The 21265-nt window shown below is 46.6% G+C and overlaps 1 protein-coding gene across 4 annotated transcripts in view; it reads right to left on the bottom strand.

Moving 5' to 3' along the window:
- Window positions 1–482: 482 nt before the first annotated feature.
- The window catches only part of CENPE (centromere protein E), a 40659-nt gene continuing 19876 nt past the window's right edge, over window positions 483–21265 (bottom strand). For 3 of the 4 annotated variants that reach the window (XM_077300738.1, XM_077300741.1, XM_077300742.1), the window contains 18 exons: window positions 20312–20512; window positions 19292–19585; window positions 18271–18576; window positions 16870–17175; window positions 16457–16603; window positions 16070–16228; window positions 15048–15257; window positions 13700–13909; window positions 11943–12083; window positions 11339–11551; window positions 10307–10516; window positions 9075–9488; window positions 7163–7366; window positions 6358–6470; window positions 5023–5120; window positions 3632–3791; window positions 2154–2410; window positions 483–832 (listed from right to left, as the gene is read on the bottom strand). In XM_077300738.1, the coding sequence (XP_077156853.1) occupies window positions 717–832; window positions 2154–2410; window positions 3632–3791; window positions 5023–5120; window positions 6358–6470; window positions 7163–7366; window positions 9075–9488; window positions 10307–10516; window positions 11339–11551; window positions 11943–12083; window positions 13700–13909; window positions 15048–15257; window positions 16070–16228; window positions 16457–16603; window positions 16870–17175; window positions 18271–18576; window positions 19292–19585; window positions 20312–20512 (3759 nt within the window). In that variant the 3' untranslated portion in view covers window positions 483–716. The remainder of the gene's footprint in view (window positions 833–2153; window positions 2411–3631; window positions 3792–5022; window positions 5121–6357; window positions 6471–7162; window positions 7367–9074; window positions 9489–10306; window positions 10517–11338; window positions 11552–11942; window positions 12084–13699; window positions 13910–15047; window positions 15258–16069; window positions 16229–16456; window positions 16604–16869; window positions 17176–18270; window positions 18577–19291; window positions 19586–20311; window positions 20513–21265) is intronic. The other variant, XM_077300739.1, reaches the window with a different exon arrangement.

The raw sequence follows: 21265 nt of genomic DNA, 5'->3' as shown, positions 1-21265 counted from the left end.
GAAACTGAGCAAGAGGGAAAAAATCCTTGCCAAATCCTTGCAGATCCCCTGCTTGTATTGTCGGGCGAAGGATGAAATGCAGAAGACACAGATCAACAATGTCCTGGGATTTAATCTTAGTTCACAAATTAATTATTTGAGCATAATAATATCCTGCCTCTCTAGTTATCTGGTCAACTATTCTGTCACCCATAGCAGGCTATTCCTGGAGATGGTGGTGACTTAGAAGACCATAGACCTTGCAAATACGGATCAATGTCTGATAGGATCCCCCCCCCCCCCGTCGAATAATGAGCAAGCAAACGATAAATACCAAACGTGCACAGCTCTTTAGGAGGAAAACGTGACCAACTCAGCCAACCCCAGGCAACAGAAACAAAATTAAGAGTCATCTTACGTTTCAGAGACATACTTGAGAAACAGTAGAGCCATGGGGAAAAGTGGAATGTAAATATTTTTAATTAAATAGACAATGCAAGTCCTTGCAAAAAAACAGTCCCTCCTACTTTATTTAGTATTTACAAAAGTGGACACACAAGTGGTAAAAATCCAAGAGAGGAATACACACAGGCGTACAAATACACAAAATGTGACTGACAAATATGGCTGCCTATTAGCTCAGCCCCGAGGACAATGGAGTTCTTCTTGGATAACCTGGACGATTTCCCTCAAAGTCCATACGAACAACGAGCAAACTGACACCAAGCGGCAGGGGGTTATTGCGTCTTGCACTCGGAGGTGCCCTCTTCACTTGCTTTGGCCATCCAGAGCTTCAGACTGTCTTCTGAACATGCAGATTCGGTAGACTCGCCGCCTGCTAACCTCGTATCTGCTGGAGATTAAAAAATGGGCGCTAATCACCTTCAATTAAAAACAACAGCACCACCCCCACCACTGCTGCCCAAAACATGACCTGAGATTAGGCTTGTGCACTTCGGTGGCCGTTCAAGCCCAAAGTGGCCAGCGCTGCATGTGTGTGTGTGGAGTGGCAGCGTCAGCGAGCCAGTTGGTGCACTGATCCAGGCACAGCGTTGCGCACTGCCACCAGCACTGCCCCCCCCAATGATGCTGGCCGCTTTAGGCCTGAACGGCAGCTGAAGCGCACAAGCCTACCTGATATAACTAGTTGTGTTCGAAGTTAAAAAACAAACAAACACTTGCTCAGAAAACAGCCACCTGCAGCAGCTGCCCCCTGGGATTCTTAGACTTTGCCTCTAAGGTTTGTACAGCACAGGATCTTGGGTTATTTATTAATATATATAAACTGTATATCAGTCCAGTAGGTTACAAAAGCCCTGTCAAGTACAGTGTGCAACTGCACTGTTGACAGTGCGTGGTGGAGGACAAACTACATTTTGGAAGGGGATGCTTAAGAGCTGTTCTGGGCAGAAGCAGTCAAGAGATTTCTGGGGCCAATGCAAGCAGGCAAGGATTACAATCATTAAAACATTTCAACTTTGTTGGACTCCAGGATCTGGAAGCTTCTGATTATGACCCCCCCCCCCCACAGGTGCCGGTACCCTGTTTGAGGGTCCATGGGGCGGGGGGGGGGGAGATGCCAGCTGAGCATCTATTGGCCAGCTACATCTGGCAGCATTGGGTTCAGCTGCAGACTGAGTGGCTGAGGTACTGGGGAACACTGGCCAGCACCTCCCCAGGGTCAGGCCAATCAGGGGGGGCCAAGGGAGGGGACAGGCACCAGCAGGCAGATAAAATATACTTTTGCACCACTTGGGCCTCACTTTACCTCGTGGTGTTTTTAGAATGGGGCTGGATCCATTTTTAGGAAAACTGGAGTTAATAGTCTAATGGCCTTTACCTTTTGGCATGGTAACCAGGCCTGAAAATCTACACACAGGAGACAGGACAGAAGGGCTGGGCCACAAAACTCACTGAGCACTGGAATATCAAGTACCACTGTTGACTTGCTGCACTGGAACTTTCAGGGCTACAGTCTTGATGTGAGAAAATGAACATTACTCAAAGAAATGGGGTGTTCAAATAACCCGTAAGCAAGTTTTGTAGGGGCCAACCCAGATACGCTCCATGCAGTTGAGTCTTAGCCATTCAAGTCTTCTGAAATTAGGGGACAATATGCAAAGGAAGGCTTTGATGACGCAAAGGAGGCCCAAAGCGCATCCTAAGCTACCTACCGTTAATGGTCCCCAAGCGTGAATTATCAAAGAACGTTGTTGGACAATTCAGCAGCGCAGATGGTGTATCCAACACAGAGACTGGCTGTAAGGAACGTCCCTTAGAAGGAGAGGGAGGCAGCTCTGTTAGCAAAGGAGGTGCTGTTTTTCTTGGGGATTTCAACCTTCGTTCTTCACTTGCGATTCTAGATTGTTCTCTCATCTTCAGAGCTCGCTCCTTCCATTTCTTAACTTCATCTTTCAAACGGAGTTCATTTCTTAAAGAGGCAGACACAAGAATGTAAGCATTCAGTGTTCGGCTGAACTCTACAAAGACCATTATTATTTTAAATAGAACAAAAAAGGTTTTGGGTTTAGGCAGAGGAAGATGTTCCATTGCAGGCACCTCTAATGACAACCCTGCTATTCAGATGGCTCACCACTGGGGTGAGATTTTCCTACTTATCAGCCACTTATTCTTAAAGTCAGATTTGTGCTACTACTAAACTGTGGTTTCAGCCTGGTTCAGCATGCGCTGAAAGGGACAGCAAAAAACAGAACAAGCAGGAAGAACAAGAAATGGAAGAAACTAAACAAAAAAAGAAAAGGTCACAAAGATATAAAGCAATTAGAATCCCCCAAAAACATAGGGAAATAGCCAGACCCATCCAACTAGCAAGAAAGGCAAACCCATGTGAGGCAGACTCCAATGGATCTGTTCTGGTAACAGCCATGTCTTCTTCCAATGTAAAGAGCTGCTAGGCTTTTGCATCAGGGAAGCTCACCTCATGCTGGAGGAAGCCCCCCCCCCCCCAATAGTGGAGCAGACTTGTTAGATCCAGGCCATGATGTTAGATGCTGTGGCCTGACCTGCCCACTCTTTTTATAGTCTAAGGTAGCAGTCCCCAACTTTGTGGTCGGGGACCGCCTCTGGGGGTGGGGGAAAGCCGGTGGCCCAGCCGCCGCAGCTGCGCGTAAACGCGCACGTGCGGAGCTGCAGTGCATGCGCGTTTTTTGCCACCAGGTGGCTCTAACGTACATGCGCGGAGCTGCCGTGCATGCGTGTTTTCGCCACCAGGTGGCGCTAATGTGCGTGCACAGAGTTGCCACGTGTGCGCGTTTCCTCCAGCAGGGGGCGGAAACATGCACATGCACGTTTGTGTCGCTGGCGTGCCGGCGGCTGCGCCTGCCTCTTTCCTTCCCCCTCGCTGTGCAGGGGGGGAGGCAGGCGCGGCCGCTGGCGGCCCGGTACTATGGCCTTCTCGGGCCGATACCGGGCCGCAGACTGGGGGTTGAGGACCCCCAGTCTAAGGGTGGCAACCAAACAAATACTTCACTAAACATCTATGGCTCCAGTCATGTGGAAACCCAATTCCTCTTGGTTAAGAAACCACCCCAGAGAATTTTTTTTTTAAACACACACACAACAAACTCTAGGCTTGCATGAGGCAGGCAATGATAAATGGAAACAAAGCGTCCAGTTCATTCTTAATACTCACTTCAGCACCAATTCGTGTTCTTTCTTGAGTTGGCCGATTTCCCTCTCGAGTTTAGCGTGCTCAGATTGTAGCACAAGCACCTGGGTATTCTGTACAATTCCACTTCCGCCACCGCAAGTTATAGGCAGGGGGGGCTGAGGAAAGTCTTGGCTGGACATGACTGGAAGATAATTCAACGGAGTCCGTATGAGACACAGAAGGGTTAAATGCGCCCCAGCAGAGCTGCTGCTTCTGATGAGCAACATCCAGGAGACCTCTCCTTCCATCCATCCCTGCGAGCCAAGTATGGTCATCAGGCAGCCATCCGGAAGCTGCCTCAGGGTGGCCTGTCTGACGTAGGCCGGAGCCTGGGCCTTTCCCACTGCGTGGAATGAACTCCCTGAAGAGGTGAGGGGGTCCCCGGAGATCTTCAGGAGGCATAGTAAGGACAGCCTGCTTACCAGGGATTTAGAGGGAGGCTGAATAGGCAGGCATCTTTCAAGGGATGGGCAGTGAGATTTGGAGCTTATTATATTTTTGACTTTTTTTTTTAAAGTATGGAAATGTTTTTAAGTGTTATTGGTAAAGGTGGAATATAAATATTTTATAGATAACCAGGAATGGTAGAGCAAGTGAGGAAATAATTCAACCTCCCAGCCTGTGTACATGATGTAGGAGGTTGGGAAGATCATCACCTGTTCCCAAAATACATGGGAGTGTCTTAGTTTCACTTTTAATACTAAATCACAAGTGCGCATTGTCCAAGATTGCAGGGTTAGAATTTTAATCAGAGAATTCTAGACCTTCAAATTTAAATAAAAAAGGCTTCTGTAACACCCACAGAACCGTTCTGATGTAGTCAAAAGTTCCAAGCTGTACAACCCAGAACGCCAGCATGGTGCAGAACATGGTTGGGTTAAGAGGGGTGGCCTCTAATATGGAAAGCCACGTTTGATTCCCCACGCCTCCACATGCAGCCAGCTGGGTGACCTGGGGCTCGCCATGGCACTGATAGAGCTGTTCACACAGAGCAGTAATATCAGGGCTCTCTCAGCCCCACCTCCCTCACACGGTGTCTGTGGGGGGGAGAGGAAAGGAAGGCATTTATAAGCTGCTTGAGACTCTTTCAGGTAGTGAAAAGCTGGGTATGAAACCAACTCTTCTTCAAATAATGAAAAAGCTTCTCCTATTTCAGATGGGAATTTCATCAGCTGGTTTTACAGTGCCACAAAAACCTTGAGTACAGGTGCAGGGATCTGTTCAGGAACCCTGGTTGTTCTTTGTACACTGAGAGGAAAGCCTCTATATTCCAATAAGTTTCTTCTTTCAGTTGCCCACTTGAAAGTCACCTACTCTTTGGAGAAACCCACACTTTGCGCCACTTGGCATGCAGGTGTTTACGTTGTACTCACTGGTTGTATCCTGCTCGCGTTGTGCTTTGCGCAGGTCTTCCCGGAGCTTTCTTAACTGTTCGTCCCTGTGCTCTGCAAGGGCTTTTGCATTGGCCATTCTAGTGAGAAATACCAATCTTCGTGTGAATCTTCCTGCGACTTATCATCCTCCTTCAATATTTTTAAAAAGTTTCATAATAACAGCCCTGCCAGATCATACCAGATACTTCTTTCACCCAGTGGCCGACCCTAAAGGGCCAATGCCTTTTTTTTTAAATTATTTAAAATATTTTAGTTGCCTTTCTTCCTTATGGAGCTCAAGGCAGCTTATAATGAATAACAAAATACATTAAAATCCTTTGATGTTGCCTCCTAGGCACTGGTGTAAACAGGCCTTCTGTCTCTGAATACGGAGGTCCCCCCTCAGGTACTACTGATGGGCCTGTCCTCCAGGAATTTGTGGCGCCTCCTTGAGAGGCATATTTCCTTTTGCCCACCATGAATCTATTACCCGCCAGCTTCACTGGCTGCCCCTGAGAGCTGGCATTACGGGAGAGGGAGAAAAGTTCTTTCTACCCCATGCACCGTTCTAGACACCTCTATACTCATGGTCCCCCTTGCCATCTTTCCTAAACTGAAAAGTCCAAAACTCTTCAAGTTTTTACCCATGGGAAAGGTGTTCCAGCCCCACAATCATCTTGGCAACCCTCTTCTGTGCTTCTTCCAGCTCTGCAATGTCAGTTTTGAGATGCAGTGACCAGAACTGCACAGAGAACTCCAAACAAGTGCTTTTCTCCAAGTCAACTTTTTTACCACTGAGAAAGTCCTGAAGAAATTCTTCAGGCTTCGAGAAATGCCAGAAGTATTGTGATTGTGCATAACATGGTTGGGAAGCAGAGCTGTGGACACACCCACCGGAGGAAGGTTGCTTGATACATACCTCCAGGCATCTACAACACAGGAAGGCCCCTGCCCTGGGTCCTGTTTACTTCATCCCTGTTAATCTGGATTCAGTACTAACATTTATTTAAGCTCTATATGAATGTGAAATATTCTGTAGGTTTTTAAAAACAAGTGCCTCTTCTAGTGGCTAAGGGAACCAAAGGAATGGGACAACTCCAGTGCCAACACCAAGTCTCTCAAAGTGGAGGTACTTGGTTCTCCTCTGAAATGGGCTGCAAGACCCAAAGGGACCAAAGCACGGCTGAACTTTCTCCGTCAATGGCTTGATATCTGTGGGCAGAAAGAGCAAGCACCTGGGAGCCATCCTATTCCAAGGTAATTGACCAAGCTTATTGCTGGAATCTCAGCGAGCAAAATTCTGAAAAAGGCATCAGCAAGAAAACTGGAACTTACTCCCGGGCAAAACATTTGGACTGTTTCGTTAGTGTCATATCAGCTCTAGCCAGTTGCATTTTGAGGTCCTCAAGCTCTTCCTTGTATAGTTCAGAACCTTTGTTAAGCTGGGCCTAAACAGGGGCAGAAAGGAGAAGAAAAGATACGTGGGAAGAAATTCTGGCTGTTTAGTACGCTGTGCAAAGTCCGCTCCAAGGTAACAGTTAAGTTTTAAAAGCCTTGGATTAAATGAATAAGCATTAAAACTCTTCCCCTTGGTCCAAACGTTTGTTATGCTGCCTTCCACAGAGCATGGGCTCCTCAAAGCAGCGAACAATCCAAGACATTGACACAAGCTTTTAAAAATACATAATATAAAAACAAATTACATATATTAAAATAATTGCACACACAAACCACAGTCACAGGAATGAAGGTCACTGTGGGAATGCCAAATTAAACTTTAAACAATGAGAAGGGGGGGATCCCTCTGGGGAGGGCATTTCGGCTTTGGTGCCATGGCCAAGGAGGCCAACTTGCAGTTTTGCCACCAGTCTTGCTTTCGATGACAGGGCATCTGAAACAAGGCCCTTGAAGATGACTAAGGTGAGTTAATCTGGACATAGATGGTCCTTACGTTTGAAAGTCCATACCCGCCCTTAAATTGGGCCCCAAAGGGTAAGAGTAACGCATTATTCTGCGAGCTCAGGTACTATTCCTCCTCCTGTACCATGTGCCTTGGCAAATGTTAGGCTCTTTGAGAGTATCTGTCACCAGTGCGGAATGGGAAGTAGCAAGGCAGATTTACTAATAAGGTTGCACATACCTTGAGAGTCTGGTTCTCCACTAGCGTACTAGTTAGGCAATTCTCTTTCTCCTCTAATGCAGCCCGGAGCTGGAAAACTTCACTCTTGGATGCTCTCACTTTAAGCTCCATTTCTAGCACTGCAATTCTTTTCTCCTTTTCCAGAAGATTCTTCCTTGCCCCATTTGCTGCGTTTTCCAGCCCTTGGATTTTCAGCTTCAGATCCTTTGAATGAGCATAAGCTGTTAGTGGAATAGCTGCTGTCAAATCACCTGATGTTTGCATCATTAATGACAATGGAAAATACCAGGAGAGTCTGTGTGTTTTTGCTGATGGACACAGCTCGTCCTATGTCACGGTGGCTCAGAGCCTAGGAGAACAGTGACGGCGACCCCATTTTGCAGGCTGAGCATTTTTAAGAGTAAGTGCATCTTGGCAAAGGTATCCCCTGTGCAAAGGTATCCCCTGTGCAAGCACCGAGTCATGTTTGACCCTTGGGGTGACGCCCTCTAGCGTTTTCTTGATAGACTCAATACGGGGTGGTTTGCCAGTGCCTTCCCCAGTCATTACAGTTTACCCCCCAGCAAGCTGGGTACTCATTTTACCGATCTCGGAAGGATGGAAGGCTGAGTCAACCTTGAGCTGGCTGCTAGGATTTAACTCCCAGCCTCATGGTCAGAGCTTCAGACAGCATATTGGCTGTCTTACCAAGGCAGTTTAATACATGTACTTCAAAGTCATACAACTAATCTCATTCAATCTCTGCTGCAACACTAGTCGTGTCCAGAAATGAGGTAAGAGCAAACCCTGCTACTTCTATTTTGAAAACAGCTTGCATAAACTGCAGATTCTCTTGGGGTGCTTTCCCATATGGGAAAGTGCTGCCAAACTTGGGGGTCAGGACCCGAAAGTGGGTTGTGAAACCTCTGAAAGTGGGTCACAGGGCAGCCAATGCCCACCTGTCCTTTCCATCGCTCCCTTTTGTATTTAGGAAACCGGAATCTGACCCTAGAAACAGTATCTTCCATATCATACATTAGCTGGTATTTTTTTCATCACTGCATATGCATATTGATTAAATGAGGCGTAACTTGACTGTTTCTAGAGTGAGTTTCTTAGAATCTTAGGGGGGGATTAGAGAGAGAAATGGAGAAGGCTCCCATAAGGAGGCTTATGTCACAATACTACATGCTCGGGGTTACAATGATTTCACAAAAACATCTGGTTAGGAACCACAGAAAATGAATGTTGAATTAGATAGGTGCCAAGGTCATAGTTCACCTAGGGCACCAAAATTTTTTTGACCCGCACTGGATGGGTCACCATCCCCAAACATTGGGAATTGCTGCTGCAGGACGATTCAGCCCCTCCCCATTCAAGTGTGTGTCAGATACTTGTTCCACTTTAAAGCCCGTAGCCATGTGGAAAGTGTGTCGGATTGACCTCAAATCAGTCCTGTCTTCTCAAAATGAAAGCACAAAACTCAGCAATGTGGATTGAGTGATACGAGGCATAGCATGTGCTTGCGTAGACACAAGGAGGAAGGACAGCTGTGGCTGAAAACAAGCAGCTCCAAGTCTCCTTCTGTGGTAGCTTCAAGCCACCTAACAGTAGGTAGTAAGGCTGCCCAGCCGCAGAGGCTACAACAAAACAGAGTAGAACAGGGCAACCAGGCATGCCAGGCCATGGATTGTTTATCAGCAGGAGACTCAAAACTACTGTTTTCAACAGGAGCTATGCGTCCTTCATAACGTCTGGCTCCAGTTAACCGTGCCACCGTCTTTAAGGACTGCTTAGTGTTTCAGTTCACTGGTAAACCTGAAAGCCCCAATAGGCTCATGACAAAAATGAAACCCTCTCTCACCGACACATCTAAACACCGGACAACATCTATGGGAAACTTGGCTGTCCAGACTATATGAACAAATCGCACCTGTGAGTCTTCATCCTGGGCTTTTACTTTACTCCGAAGCCTGTAATTCTCCTCTTCTAGGATGTCAGCACAATTGTTCGGCGCCTGCTTTTCCTTAAGGGTGTTAAGTGCCTGCAGCAATTCCCTTGTCCTCTCTCTGCATGTTTTCAGAGTGTCCTCGGTCTCTCTGCGGGAATCAGCATTTCTGGATTCCAGCTCCTCCCTCGCTTCCATGAGCGCCTGAGCTTTAGGTTTCAAGGGCCGGCACACGGGCAGCAGCCTCTCGCTGTCTTGCTTTATCCCCGTCTCAAAGGCTTCTACATCAAAAGGGACTGAATACCCTTTAACTTCCGTGCCGTCGCTCTCCAGTGGCTGCAGCATCACTTCTATCCTGCCGACTTCTTCATCCATTTGCGACACGTCTTTCCATATTTGCTGCATAAGAAGAGGAAAAAAAGACGTCAAGGTAACAGACATGCTACTCCAGCTTCCAAACAACCCCCAAGAGTGGGGGCTTGGCATTTTTCACATACTGTACCAGCAGGGGTAGTCAACCTGTGGTCCTCCAGAGGTCCATGGACTACAATTCCCACGAGCCCCTGCCAGCGTTTGCTGGCAGGGGCTCGTGGGAATTGTAGTCCATGGACATCTGGAGGACCACAGGTTGACTACCCCTGCTGTACACCAAAGAATCCAGTAAGGAATTTTATTTCTGGTCCTCCATGTTCTCCAGAAGCAGTGTAAACAGTCCAAATAATAATAATAATGTGGGATTGGATCTGGCAGAAATATTCTGCGAAGGAAAGGAGAACCAATTCTCTGTTGCCATTGCTCCTCTGATCTCCCCCATGCTACTCCTGAGGAAGGGCCTTAATACCCCGCCCCCCAGAAATGCTGCCAGGGAACAGTTTTGGGCAGAGGTAATTTCATTTATGGAATCCCTCTGTCAACAAACACGATCTGTGGGATCCAAGCCAAACTCAAGTGCGGAAAGAAGACTGAATTGTGTTCCTTAAGGAAGGTGCAGAAGCTTAGCATTCTACCAGCCATGGCTGTCAACCCACTTAATTTGTTTGTTTGTTTTACTGCAGACGAAAATCAAACCACGAGTGGAGCCTTTGTTCAGGACACTTGCATGAAGGCAGCAATGACCGGCTTTTAAGCCTTTTCCTTTGTGTGACTTAAAGGGACAACTCAGCGCAAGAACTCAAGGTCCGCCAGATTCCAGACAGGGAGTTCCATCATGATAGTACCTCTACGTAGAAGTCCAAGTGCTGGTTCAGCTCAGGGATACGGAGCTGCTGAGATACGGCGACCGGCGAGTTCCAGCAGGGCTCCTTAAGCCTCTGGATCTGAGTTAGCAGCTCATGTTGTCTTCCCCTCTCACTAAGCAGCTCTAGTGTGTAGTTCCGGATGTTAACATAATATTCACCCTTTTTCTTGCACAAGCGGGTTAAAAGGACCTGGAAGAAAGGGAAAAGCTGTTACCGAGAACGTGCAGGAAGATATTTAGTCAGGTGCCGGTTTTACAGCAGAGCTTGATTCCCGAGGCATCAAGAATGGGGAACGTGAGGACGGCCATCCAAATTGGTGCAAAGAAGAAGAAAAATCACTGTCTTTCCTCCCTCCCCTCTAACCCTGGTAATACTGGGAATGACAACAATAAGTGTCTTAGAATTGGAAATACAAGTGTCCAAGAATCTTTCTAAAATGGCTACTTGCCGTGTTCTCCCGCAGTTGGGAACAGCAGGCACGTTCTGTGCTCTCCAGGTTGTTGGCTTAGTTCACATGTGGCTATGCCAAGGGCAAACAGATCCAGAGGGCTCTAAGTTACGTTTTATACATACAGAACATTCAACATGTATGGAGCTCTCCCATAACTCCAAATGCTGGGTCCTGCCCTCTGTCTTTTCACCTCAAACTGACATCAGGGGAGACAAACCAAAAGAACTGGAGGGGGGGGTGTCTTTGAATGCTCCCCCAGAATCCTGTGCAACCCAGCAAGACTTGCAGAAGGCTTCCAGGGCAGGCAGGCAAATGTGGAAGGAAAGGTCTGAAGGCAGGAAGCACCAGCCAAGAGCTCGGATGCTGCTCCAATTCTGTGCCTTATGCCAGGGGCAGTCAACCTGTGGGTCCTCCAGATGCCCATGGACTACAATTCCCATGAGCCCCTGCCAGCAAATGCAGAAACAGAAAGATTCCCTGCCCCTTCAAGGCTATATTACACATCAGTGATCGCATAGTGAAAAATGTCACAGAACACATGGAGCGTTTAAAACAGGTACCTGCAGTTTTTTCAGCAATCTGTGGAGACTGTTGCTTACAACCTCATGTTCCATTTGGAGCCTTCTGACCTGTTTTGCCTTCTCACAGGAAGCCTCTTCGATGACTTTTGCCGCTGTTTCTTTGTGGTGGTTGACTTCTGCCTTTAGGTTAAGAGCAATTCTTTCGAGGTATTCGTATCTCTTTTCTATCCCTGGGAGTGTCTGCAGGGCCTCCTGAAAGAAAAGCAGCAGCATGAGGTTCAGGGACACAAAGCGGGTTGGATCCAGCCCACTTTGCCAGGGGCAACGAAGGAACGAGGGGGCCTCCCCTTGGCCAGAGCAGTTTTATTGCTGGAGCTGCAAAAAGAGCTTCCTCCCACTTCAATCAGAAGACGTAACACTGGTTGAAGTCAACAACCCAAAGAACAGATCTTGCAGTGACAGTGAAGCAATAAACCTTCCTCTCAGATTCATACCAGACAGGATTGCAGTGGGCATCAGTATGTAAGACGTCTGCTAGCATGAATCTGTAGCACAAATGAATTCCTCCCGCATCTTAAACACGTGCAGGTCATAAAAACAGATTGTGTAATAAATGCAGTTTAGGGACATTAATGCCATTCACCGTGATTCTTGAGACTTTTGCTTGAAGCTTTTCAAGGGCATCTTGTTCTTTGCTCTCTGGTGTCTCTTCTGGATGGGCTTTTTCCAGTCGCTGCCTCAGTTCCTGCAGATCCTGCTCCAGTTTTCCATTTGTTTGGGAGAACTAAAAACGCAGAATGCGAATTTAAAAGAACAGTGACGTAATTGAAGCAGGCAGCATGCGACACACGGGTACCTTTGCAGCTTCATGTCGGCTGCCGATTTCGAAAACGCCTCTTTGAGAATGCAAGTGGAAACACGATTTGATTGGACCGTAGCCCCATGAGCTACTAAGCGTTTAAGCTGGATTGAATTCACTCATTTCAGTTCACTGGTTTTTAGACACCGTGCTAGTTAATTAGGCAGTGGAACTGCAGACCCAGCTGACTTGCTTATTAACGAATTATTACCTTTTTCCGGAGAGGGACTGCACCTCCAAAACTACAGTATTTGCTGGCGTATAAGACTACTTTCCCCCCCTGAAAAACATGCCTCCAAGTGGGGGGTTGTCCTATATGCCGGGTGCACTTCAATTGGGATAGACATAGCTGCCCATAGTACTGTATTTTGAGTGGAAATGTTGGGGGGTCGTCTTATACGCCCAGTCATCTTATACGCCAGCAAATACGATATTTGGAAAAAGCTCAAGGAGTGGAAAGGTGACTGCAGCTTTCTTTGCACAGGGCTGCTCTGGTCTTGTCCTTCCGACAAATGTCTTTATACTCTGCTTTCCCACACAATTTGGAAGGTTAGAATGCACACAGCAGGTTACAGAGTTAGCCAGAATAAGCCAAATATTCCACCAACCAGCTCCATTTTAAAAAGAGAGGTAGGATGCCAACTATTCGTACGTTCTAGTAAAGTTACTACTTCAATAGTCACAGAACGGCCATCATGCAATTTTGCTTCTAAAAGTTAATAATCAACTATGTTTAAAACACAACCACTTGTTCAGAACTGAGCTGGCCTTAGAAAATTTAAAACTGGACCCATTTAAAACTGCTTTCAAATACTTCTAAAAGTAGGATTTCTACATCATACTTGGCACAAAAAGGAAGGAAGGAAAAAGGAGCTGAAGACGTATTCAAGCTCTATATAGATTTGGCTCTACATCTGAATGTAGTCCAACAGAGTGAGATCTGAGCACTTATCAGAAGAGCGCTCTCTAGAAAGCTTTGGCATACTGGGTAGTCTGTTCTTCTCTACAAGCTGAGATACAATCCTGGGCCAGCCAAATAGCAGCTCTCTCAGCAGGCTTACAACCATCAAGAAGTCTGGCCCCATCTCAAGAATATGGTACTCCGTTTGGACAAACACAGAAGATATAGAGTTGGAAGGAGCCAGACAGACCTAGCCCAATCCCCTGCTCGATGCTAAAGCATCCGTGATACGTATCTGTTGCATGAAAACTGCCAGTAAAGGGAAACTCACTGGAACACTTCCTCAAACACATTAAAAATCTGTGCAGAATTTAAATTCTGACAAGATACTGCTCAAGCAGCTAGAGCAGGGGTAGTCAAACTACGGCCCTCCAGATGTCCATGGACTACAATTCCCATGAGCCCCGCTGGCAGGGGCTCCTGGGAATTGTAGCCCATGGACATCTGGAGGGCCGCAGTTTGACTACCCCTGAGCTAGAGGCTGGACTGGCTTGTCTAACTTATGCCTGCCGCTACAGTTCAAGTGACATGGATAAATGCATTCTTGTTATGAAGCTATGAGCCTAAGCACCACAAATACCTTCTCAGTGTTTTCAAGCAAGCTGAGACGCAGCTGATCATTTTCGGCTTTGGCGTTCTCCACTGCTTGCTGGGTGTCGTCCCTTTCTTTTTTAAGCACCGAATTCTCCATCCCAAGCTGCTGCACGCTCTTGGCCAGGGCTTCCCGTTCAGACAGCAGATGGCCGTTCTCTGCCGTTTGCAAGCTTAATTTTTCAGTCAGCTGTTCCAACTGGCAAGACAAAAACGGTTTACACATCAAACTTCTCGCTAATGTTCGTTGTAGTCTTATAGGACAGGAGAATGATGGATAAAATGCCCTGGCACATTAAACTGCAGTCCCCTTCAACAGGGTTTGCAGGGCCATGAGCTCCACAAACCGGTTTGGCTTGTGAATGAGCCTCCCAGTTCGGTTCATGGTTCAGTGATGAACCACAAACCAAATAACATTTTCCTGGTTTGTGTCCATCCCTAGTTACTAGTCTCAGCTTCTTCTATACTGTATTTCAACAGTGAATGGGTGTGTACTTGTTTCAAGTCATATGAAACTGCCTAATACTAAATTAAGCCACTGGCCCATCAATTAATATTGTCTACTTATACCAGGCAGAGGTCCTTCACATCAACTACTGCTGGGTCCTTAGTCTAGATGCTGGGGATTGAACTTGGGACCTTCTGCATGCCAAGCAGTTGCTTTCCTACTAAACCGCACCCCCTCCTTGGTTTATTGCCAGGCCTCTGTGGTAGCACCGACGTAGGACTCCTGGTTCAAAACTCACTCCGGTGACACACAAATGTTTGGCTCAGATGGAGTTAGTTCTTCTTCCACCAAGTGCAGTTCTAATCCTGGGTTAAAACCTGGCTTCGAGGTTGAGGTAAGGACCAACTTAAGACAAATGCTTGCACTTATGCGTCCTGGGGGACTAGAGTTAGTTCTAAAACAGGATTCTGACATCATACTTGGCACAAGAAGGGAGCTGAACACACCTTAAAGCTTGATGCTGATTTGCACCACATCTGAATGTGGCCCTAGTCCTAGTCCAACACAGGGAGATCTGAACACTTATATTGGAAGAGAGCTCTCAGACAGCTTCGGCACATAGATACTGCTCAAGCAGCTAGAGCAGGGGTAGTCAAACTGAGGCCCTCCAGATGTCCATGGACTACAATTCCCATGAGCCCCCTGCCAGCGAATGCTGGCAGGGGGCTTATGGGAATTGCAGTCCATGGACATCTGGAGGGCCACAGTTTGACTACCCCTGAGCTAGAGGCTAGACTGACTTGTCTAATTCATGCCTGTCACTACAGTTCCGGAAGCATGAATAAATGCATTCTTGTTATGAAGCTACACACCTAAGCACCTCAAATACCTTCTTAGTGTTTTCAAGCAAGCTGTGCTGCAGCTGATCATTTTCGGCTTTGGCGTTCTCCACTGCTTGCTGGGCGTCGTCCCTTTCTTTTTTAAGCATCGAATTCTCCATCCCAAGTTGCTGCATGCGCTCGGCCGCAGCTTCCCGTTCAGCCAGCAGATGGCCGCTCTCTGCCGCTTGCAAGCTTAATTTTTCAGTCAGCTGTTCCACCTATCCAGACAGAAATGGTTTATACATCAAACTGACTGCTAATATTTGTTGTAAGAGGAAAGGAGAATGATGGATGAAGTTTCCTAGGACATTAACTGCAGGCCCCGGAACTCTGCACCCAAGGGCACTGAGGCAGACAGAACTGCCTACACATAAAGCCTACGTTTGCCAGAGATACTTAAAAAGTGAGCGGAGGGCATAATTACATACACAGATTTTGTCACACGAGCACAGATCTTGCATGCACAGAGTCTTTACATTTCAGACTTGGTATCTTAATATAGCATTGGGCAGAAACATCCATTTTAAAAGTTAAAAAATGGTCTGCCTTGTTGATGCTTTTAAAAGTCAGGGCTCAGAGAGCTACTTATCCTGAAGAGCCAGAAGACTCTTGGGACTTTGTGAACTCTGGATTTAAGACTGGCAACTGCTATCTGGGCACTTCGGGGGGAGTAATACCAATTTCCTCTTCCTGGGCAAATGCTGTCTGAAAAGTCTGATTTCTACTCCCTGTAACCCCTTATTGGACAACAGTGGTTACAGTTGAAAAGGTTTAGGGGAAAGTGCAATTAAAAGGGTTTTCTTGTGTACATGCTTTGCACAGAGTAAGCTATACAGAAGTTGAAAAGCAAAGGAAACAGAACGAACAAAGAATACGCCATGAACCTTTTGCAAGCCCACACTGACCAGCACCCATTTTTTCCATTTCAATTGTTGTGCAGGAATTTACTCAGGGGGGATGACACACATTCCAAACCCATTTATGTGCAGCTTTCAACCTATCAGGCAGCCGCGAGTCATTTCCTCCTCACCTTCTCCTTCAGCTGTGCTGCTTCTTCTGCAAGCTCCGCTTCTAGTTTCCGAAGCTGCTTCTCTTGCTCATCCATCACATTCTCCTGCCACGAAATCTGCAGCTCTTGAGATGTTGTTTTCTCCACCAGCTTCTCCACCTCTGCTTGAGCGTCCACAACCTTGAAGTCAAAGACAGACCGTGAAATGAAATTGGCACTTCTGTCCTGAAATGACAGCCGGAGTGTCAGCTGCCTTTTCTGCAGCCGACGCAAAAATCAGCAGTGACCGGTATAAAATGCTAATCTGGGAAAACACAAGAGCCCTCCTGCAACTGGAGCTTCAATTCAAAGAAGAACGACTGAGAACTTCTACAAAGGCTGTTATGGAAATGGCAAGCAGGCTCCTACCTTCTGCTTCAACTGCTCAGCAGTCTGGCGGAGATCCTCCTCCTTTTCTGAAGCCTGAGAATTCTCACCTCTCAGTTCTTCTACCATACGGTGGTATTCTTTGAGGGAGCCTTTAGCGTTTTCAAGGTTCTCTTGCAGCTCCAGGCCCTTTCAGTGTAAGAAACAGCAACACAGTTATCTAACTATTGCTTGGTTAGCTGTAACTCAAGGAAAGCATTTTCTTTGAATCTGAAAAATGGGACCCTTAGTGCAGTCTGACGTTTGTAACTTTGGGTAAGAGTTGACAGAATTGGAGGATTATAATGGAATTATGTATCTGGCCAGCAAAATATTGACCCCTCCCACTACGCTGCATTCACAAATCTTGTGGACTGCAGTGGTAGCCTTCCATTTTGCTGCATAGGCTTGCTTACCTTGGCAGTGGCCTCTTCGAGTTGCTCTTTGAGCGTCTCTTTCTCAATTTGAAGAGCCTCCTGCGTCCGCTTCAAGTCCTCCCATTCCAGGGCTAAGGCTTTTCTCTCCTCTTCACCGCCCTGAAGCCTCTCAGCCATTTCCAGTTCCTCTCTCTCTTTAGCCTCAAGCCTGGATGCCAGGATCCCCAGTTGCTCTCTCAGCCCTCCCATTTCACTCTGATTCTGTTCAGCTTCATTGCAGAGCTGTTCTTTCAGGTGGAGCAACTCTCTTTCTGCAACTTCCAAGTCTTGAGTCTTGCTCGACAACTTTAGTAGGTTAAAAAAAAATTCAGCATTCAGCATTAATGCAACATTATGAGTTTGTTCTGTGGCGGCTCAGAATCAGCCTTTGGGGCTTGTTCAGACCCAGATTCTACCAAAGGGGACATCTTGAGAAAGATTTCAAACTCTGCCCTTTCTTTTCCTCTCACTGAGGCATGAAAGTAACACACTTGTAATGAAAAAAGCATGCATGAGCTACAGGTCTTCCCAAGGTCTTATCACGGATGGAATCCCGAAGTTACACTTGAAGGAGCCCCCTTGAATCACCTGCTTACCTCTGTGTAACAGCCAGGTTTTAATCTGGCAGTATTTCAACCTCCCTTCCCAGCCTGTCCAATACTTATTAGCCTGCAGCTGTCACTGGGAAACAAACAGCATACTCATTCCCACCCATTCAGAAAACCCTTCCAGGGCCCATCAAGAAACCCCAGTTTCACAAAACCCTAGTTGAGAATCTGGGCTTCTCTTCTCTGGGAAATTATAGAGGAGACTCCAACCAGGCTTTGCCTAACCAAGAAAGAACTTCACAAATTGGCCAAATCAGTAGCCAGAACAAAGTTCATTCTACCGAGTGACCGGGGGGGGGGGGGGCCCAACTGCTCTCAGCATTCACTCTAGTTCAGAGGTAGTCAACTGCAGCCCCCCAGATGTCCATGGACTACAATTCTCATGAGCCCCTGCCAGCATTCGCTGGCAGGGGCTCATGGGAATTGTAGTACATGGACATCTGGAGGGCTGCAGTTTGACTACCCCTGAACTAGTCTATTGCGTGGAATGGATTTTCAGAGTGCACAGAACCAAACTGCTGAGGCTGTTCTAGCAGCTTCAGGGGACTGAGAATCCCCAGTCCATCACTCCTTCTGCACAGTCTCCTTTGGAGTGCCTTCCCCATTCTGAAAAGAGCATAGCCTTCAAGACAAAGGGGGCAACTGGGGATTCATAAAAAGGAAATCAAAACACTGACACTTCCCACTACATTCAGGTCACGAAACTTTATCCGATTTTGGATTGTAATAAAGCAACTGACCGGAACCACAAATCTTATGGATTGTAGGGTCTTGGCAGCGTGTCCTTGCTCACCTTTAGGGTGGTGTCTTTTAGTAGGTCTTCCAGCTTCTCGTTCTCCATTTGGACAGCCTCCCACATCTGCTTCAAGTCATCTCTTTCCAGGACAAGGGATTTCCTCTCTTCTTCACCGTGATGAAGTCTTTCAGCCACTTCCGGTTTTTCTCTCTCTCTCGCCTCAAGCTTGGACTCTTGGGCCTGCAGATGGTGCATTTCACTCTCGTTCTGTTGGACCTCCCCAGAGTGCTGCTCTTTCAACATCTGGAGAAGCTCTTCGTGTTCCTTCTCCTTGTCTTGCAGCTCTTGGACCTTGCTGGACAGCTTGAACGGGTTAAAAAACAATTTAGAACCAATGCTTGCTGGTTCGAGACCACTGCCTTGTTGTTCGTCCAGGTACTGCTTTATGTACCCCACTCCCCACCCAGGTTGTTCGGATCTCAACCTAGAACTCTGCCTTAAGTGACATGGATGGGGAAGAGGGAGGAAGGTTCTGGTGACATCATAAGCCAGAAGTTATGAAAAGCATCTGGCTGTCATGCTTTGAGGGATGCAACTGAAGAATATGAAATAAGATTTTAAAAAACCCTAATTGCCTCTGATGCCCAGGTTTTTAAAGAGCAGGGGAAAAAAAACCAGAGGAAAGGAAGAGCTGATCAAGAGCAGAATCTGAACTCAGAGGGGTGGGGTTGGGGTTGGGAATGCTGCTGTTGTAGAGCAGGTAAGATGTAGATAGGAGTGGTCTCTGGGATATGGCCACACGTCTTCAGTGGTCTCTGGGAGACGGCCACACAAGAAGAGCAGGGCCTTTCCTACCATTTGCTAAAGCTTATTTGTATCAACCACACCTATGGAAAAATGCATTCTAGGGTGTCCAGGAGTTCTCAACCTCTCTCATCTCTTCCGGTGCTTCTATACTCTTTTGCACAGGAGGAATTTATGCAGCAGGTGACTCTAGACACAGGCCACATGCCCTTGTTCTGATATGTGGCATGTGCTGCTCTACAAGACATAGCAATAGAAATAAATTCTGCCTTACCATTGATTGAGTTGCTTGCATTTCTTCGTGGACTTGATTCCTCTCTAGCTGGAGAGCGTCTCGCTGATGTCTCAAATGATCTCTTTCCTTAATTAGAGAGCTAACTGCTTCTTCTCGGTTATAAAGCTCCTGAGCCATTGCCATCCTGTCTGCTTCCGTTTTGGACTCATTGGATTTGAGTTGCTCTCCCATTTCACCCAGCTTCTGAAGAGCTTGGGCAAGTTCTTCTTTCACGCCACTGAGCTCTTCCTCTTGCAAACCCTTTGCTGGTGAGCCCTGTCCGTGGCTGGTGAACTTTGTGGGGAAAACATGGCACAAGGTTAAGTTGGCACTGAATTGAACCGACTGCAAGCTTGGAAAGTCTACTTTATTCTGAAGCTTACAAGATGTTTTAGCTCTCCATTTGAATTTGCTGGCCAAACAGTAATCACGGGTAGAAGACAAGTTGGGTTTTTACACCCCACTTTTCTCTCGCCTAAGGAGTGTCAAAGATGGCTTGCAGTTGCCATCCTGTCCCCAAAACAGGCACCTCTGTGAGGCTGGTGCGGCTGAGAGGGCTTTGAGAGAATTTTGACTGGCCCAGCCACCCAGCAGGCATCATGTGGAGGAGGAATGTGGAATCAAACCTGGTTCTCCAGATTAGAGTCTGCTGCTCTTAACCACTAGACCATGCTAGTTCTGAATGGACAAGGTAAGACAGTTTGCATTTTAAAAATGTAGTGGCTTCTGTAATATTGGGGAAGAGGGTTTTAGGGTTTTTTTGTAGCCCATTTATTCAAACTGCCTCATCCAAAAGGTAGAAACGCACAGGGCATCACCTGCTTTTTAAAAAGCCCCTTGTGTAAAAGTTAATAGATATAACTAAGGGTACAGTCATGGTGGCCATGCTCTGAAATGCTGCAGTGGCTGCCGGTATTTCATTTCTTCCCAAATAGGCAAGAATAATTTAGTTTATCGCTGGCCCTTCTGAATAGCAGGCCCCTGACTTTAACTGATCCATCTACAAGTTTTGACATTTACCAACTGATGGCTTTCCTGGCTTTGATGCTTTTCCTCTTGTAGAGCATCCAGCTGTTGCTGTAACTTAGTCTTCTCTTCTTCTAGACAGAAAATTTGTTCTCTCATTAACCGAGTCTCATTTTCTTCAAGTAAAGTGACTCTTGCACTTAACTGATTTTTCTCCAGGGTGGCCTGTTCAAAATCTTCTGTTAATTTCAATATCTGTAATATAATAATAATAGATCATTTTGGCATCCATAACCTCTGGTTGTATTATACCGAGACAGGAGGACAAAGTCTGCACTCATATCCATGGTGCTAGATATTCACAGAACCTTGGTGAGATCTTCAGACATGTGAACTTCCTCAAATGCATTTCTTCCTGCTGAAAAGTCTGCCTGCCTGCTTAATGGTTGATGCCTGTAGCTGCTGAACTTCAAGAGCTCAACTGAATATTATTCTTCATGCTTCGTGTGAAAGACATAGCAAGGATTTCCAAACCTAGCCTGTGATGATGGGATTTAGTCCGAAAGGGAAAACAGGACCATTAATTTAGAAACAGGAGCTTTGATATCTTAACCCCCATGCGGTGAAGATTTTTCTCACAGTAGGCTGGCCAGTTATCACCACCGAAGGAGAAGCTTGACTTCACAGAAAGTTGAAATGGAAGCCGGAAGTTGTCACTTGAGGCACAGACTAGTGGTGGCAACACACTTGTGGAATGACCTGGGGGCCTACCTTATACCTATTGTACTGTTTAAGTACCAGGCAAAAACATTTCACTCAGGCTTTTAACCTTTTGAATGGCTGTTAAATAGACATCCTTTCAATGAACAGATTTGAATGCTACAAGTGTTCTACATTGTATGCAGAGTTGTATCCCCTCTACTGGATTTGTCTGAAAGTATCTCAGTATTTGTTACCAATTATATCACTTACTCAAACAATTATGGAGACCAGGTTACCCTCGGACCC

This window comes from Paroedura picta, chromosome 10 (assembly GCF_049243985.1).
Source record: "Paroedura picta isolate Pp20150507F chromosome 10, Ppicta_v3.0, whole genome shotgun sequence".
NCBI classification, from domain to species: Eukaryota; Metazoa; Chordata; class Lepidosauria; order Squamata; family Gekkonidae; genus Paroedura; species Paroedura picta.
Note: the sequence above shows the minus strand (reverse complement) of the source record. Positions and strands in the feature narration are given on the sequence as shown.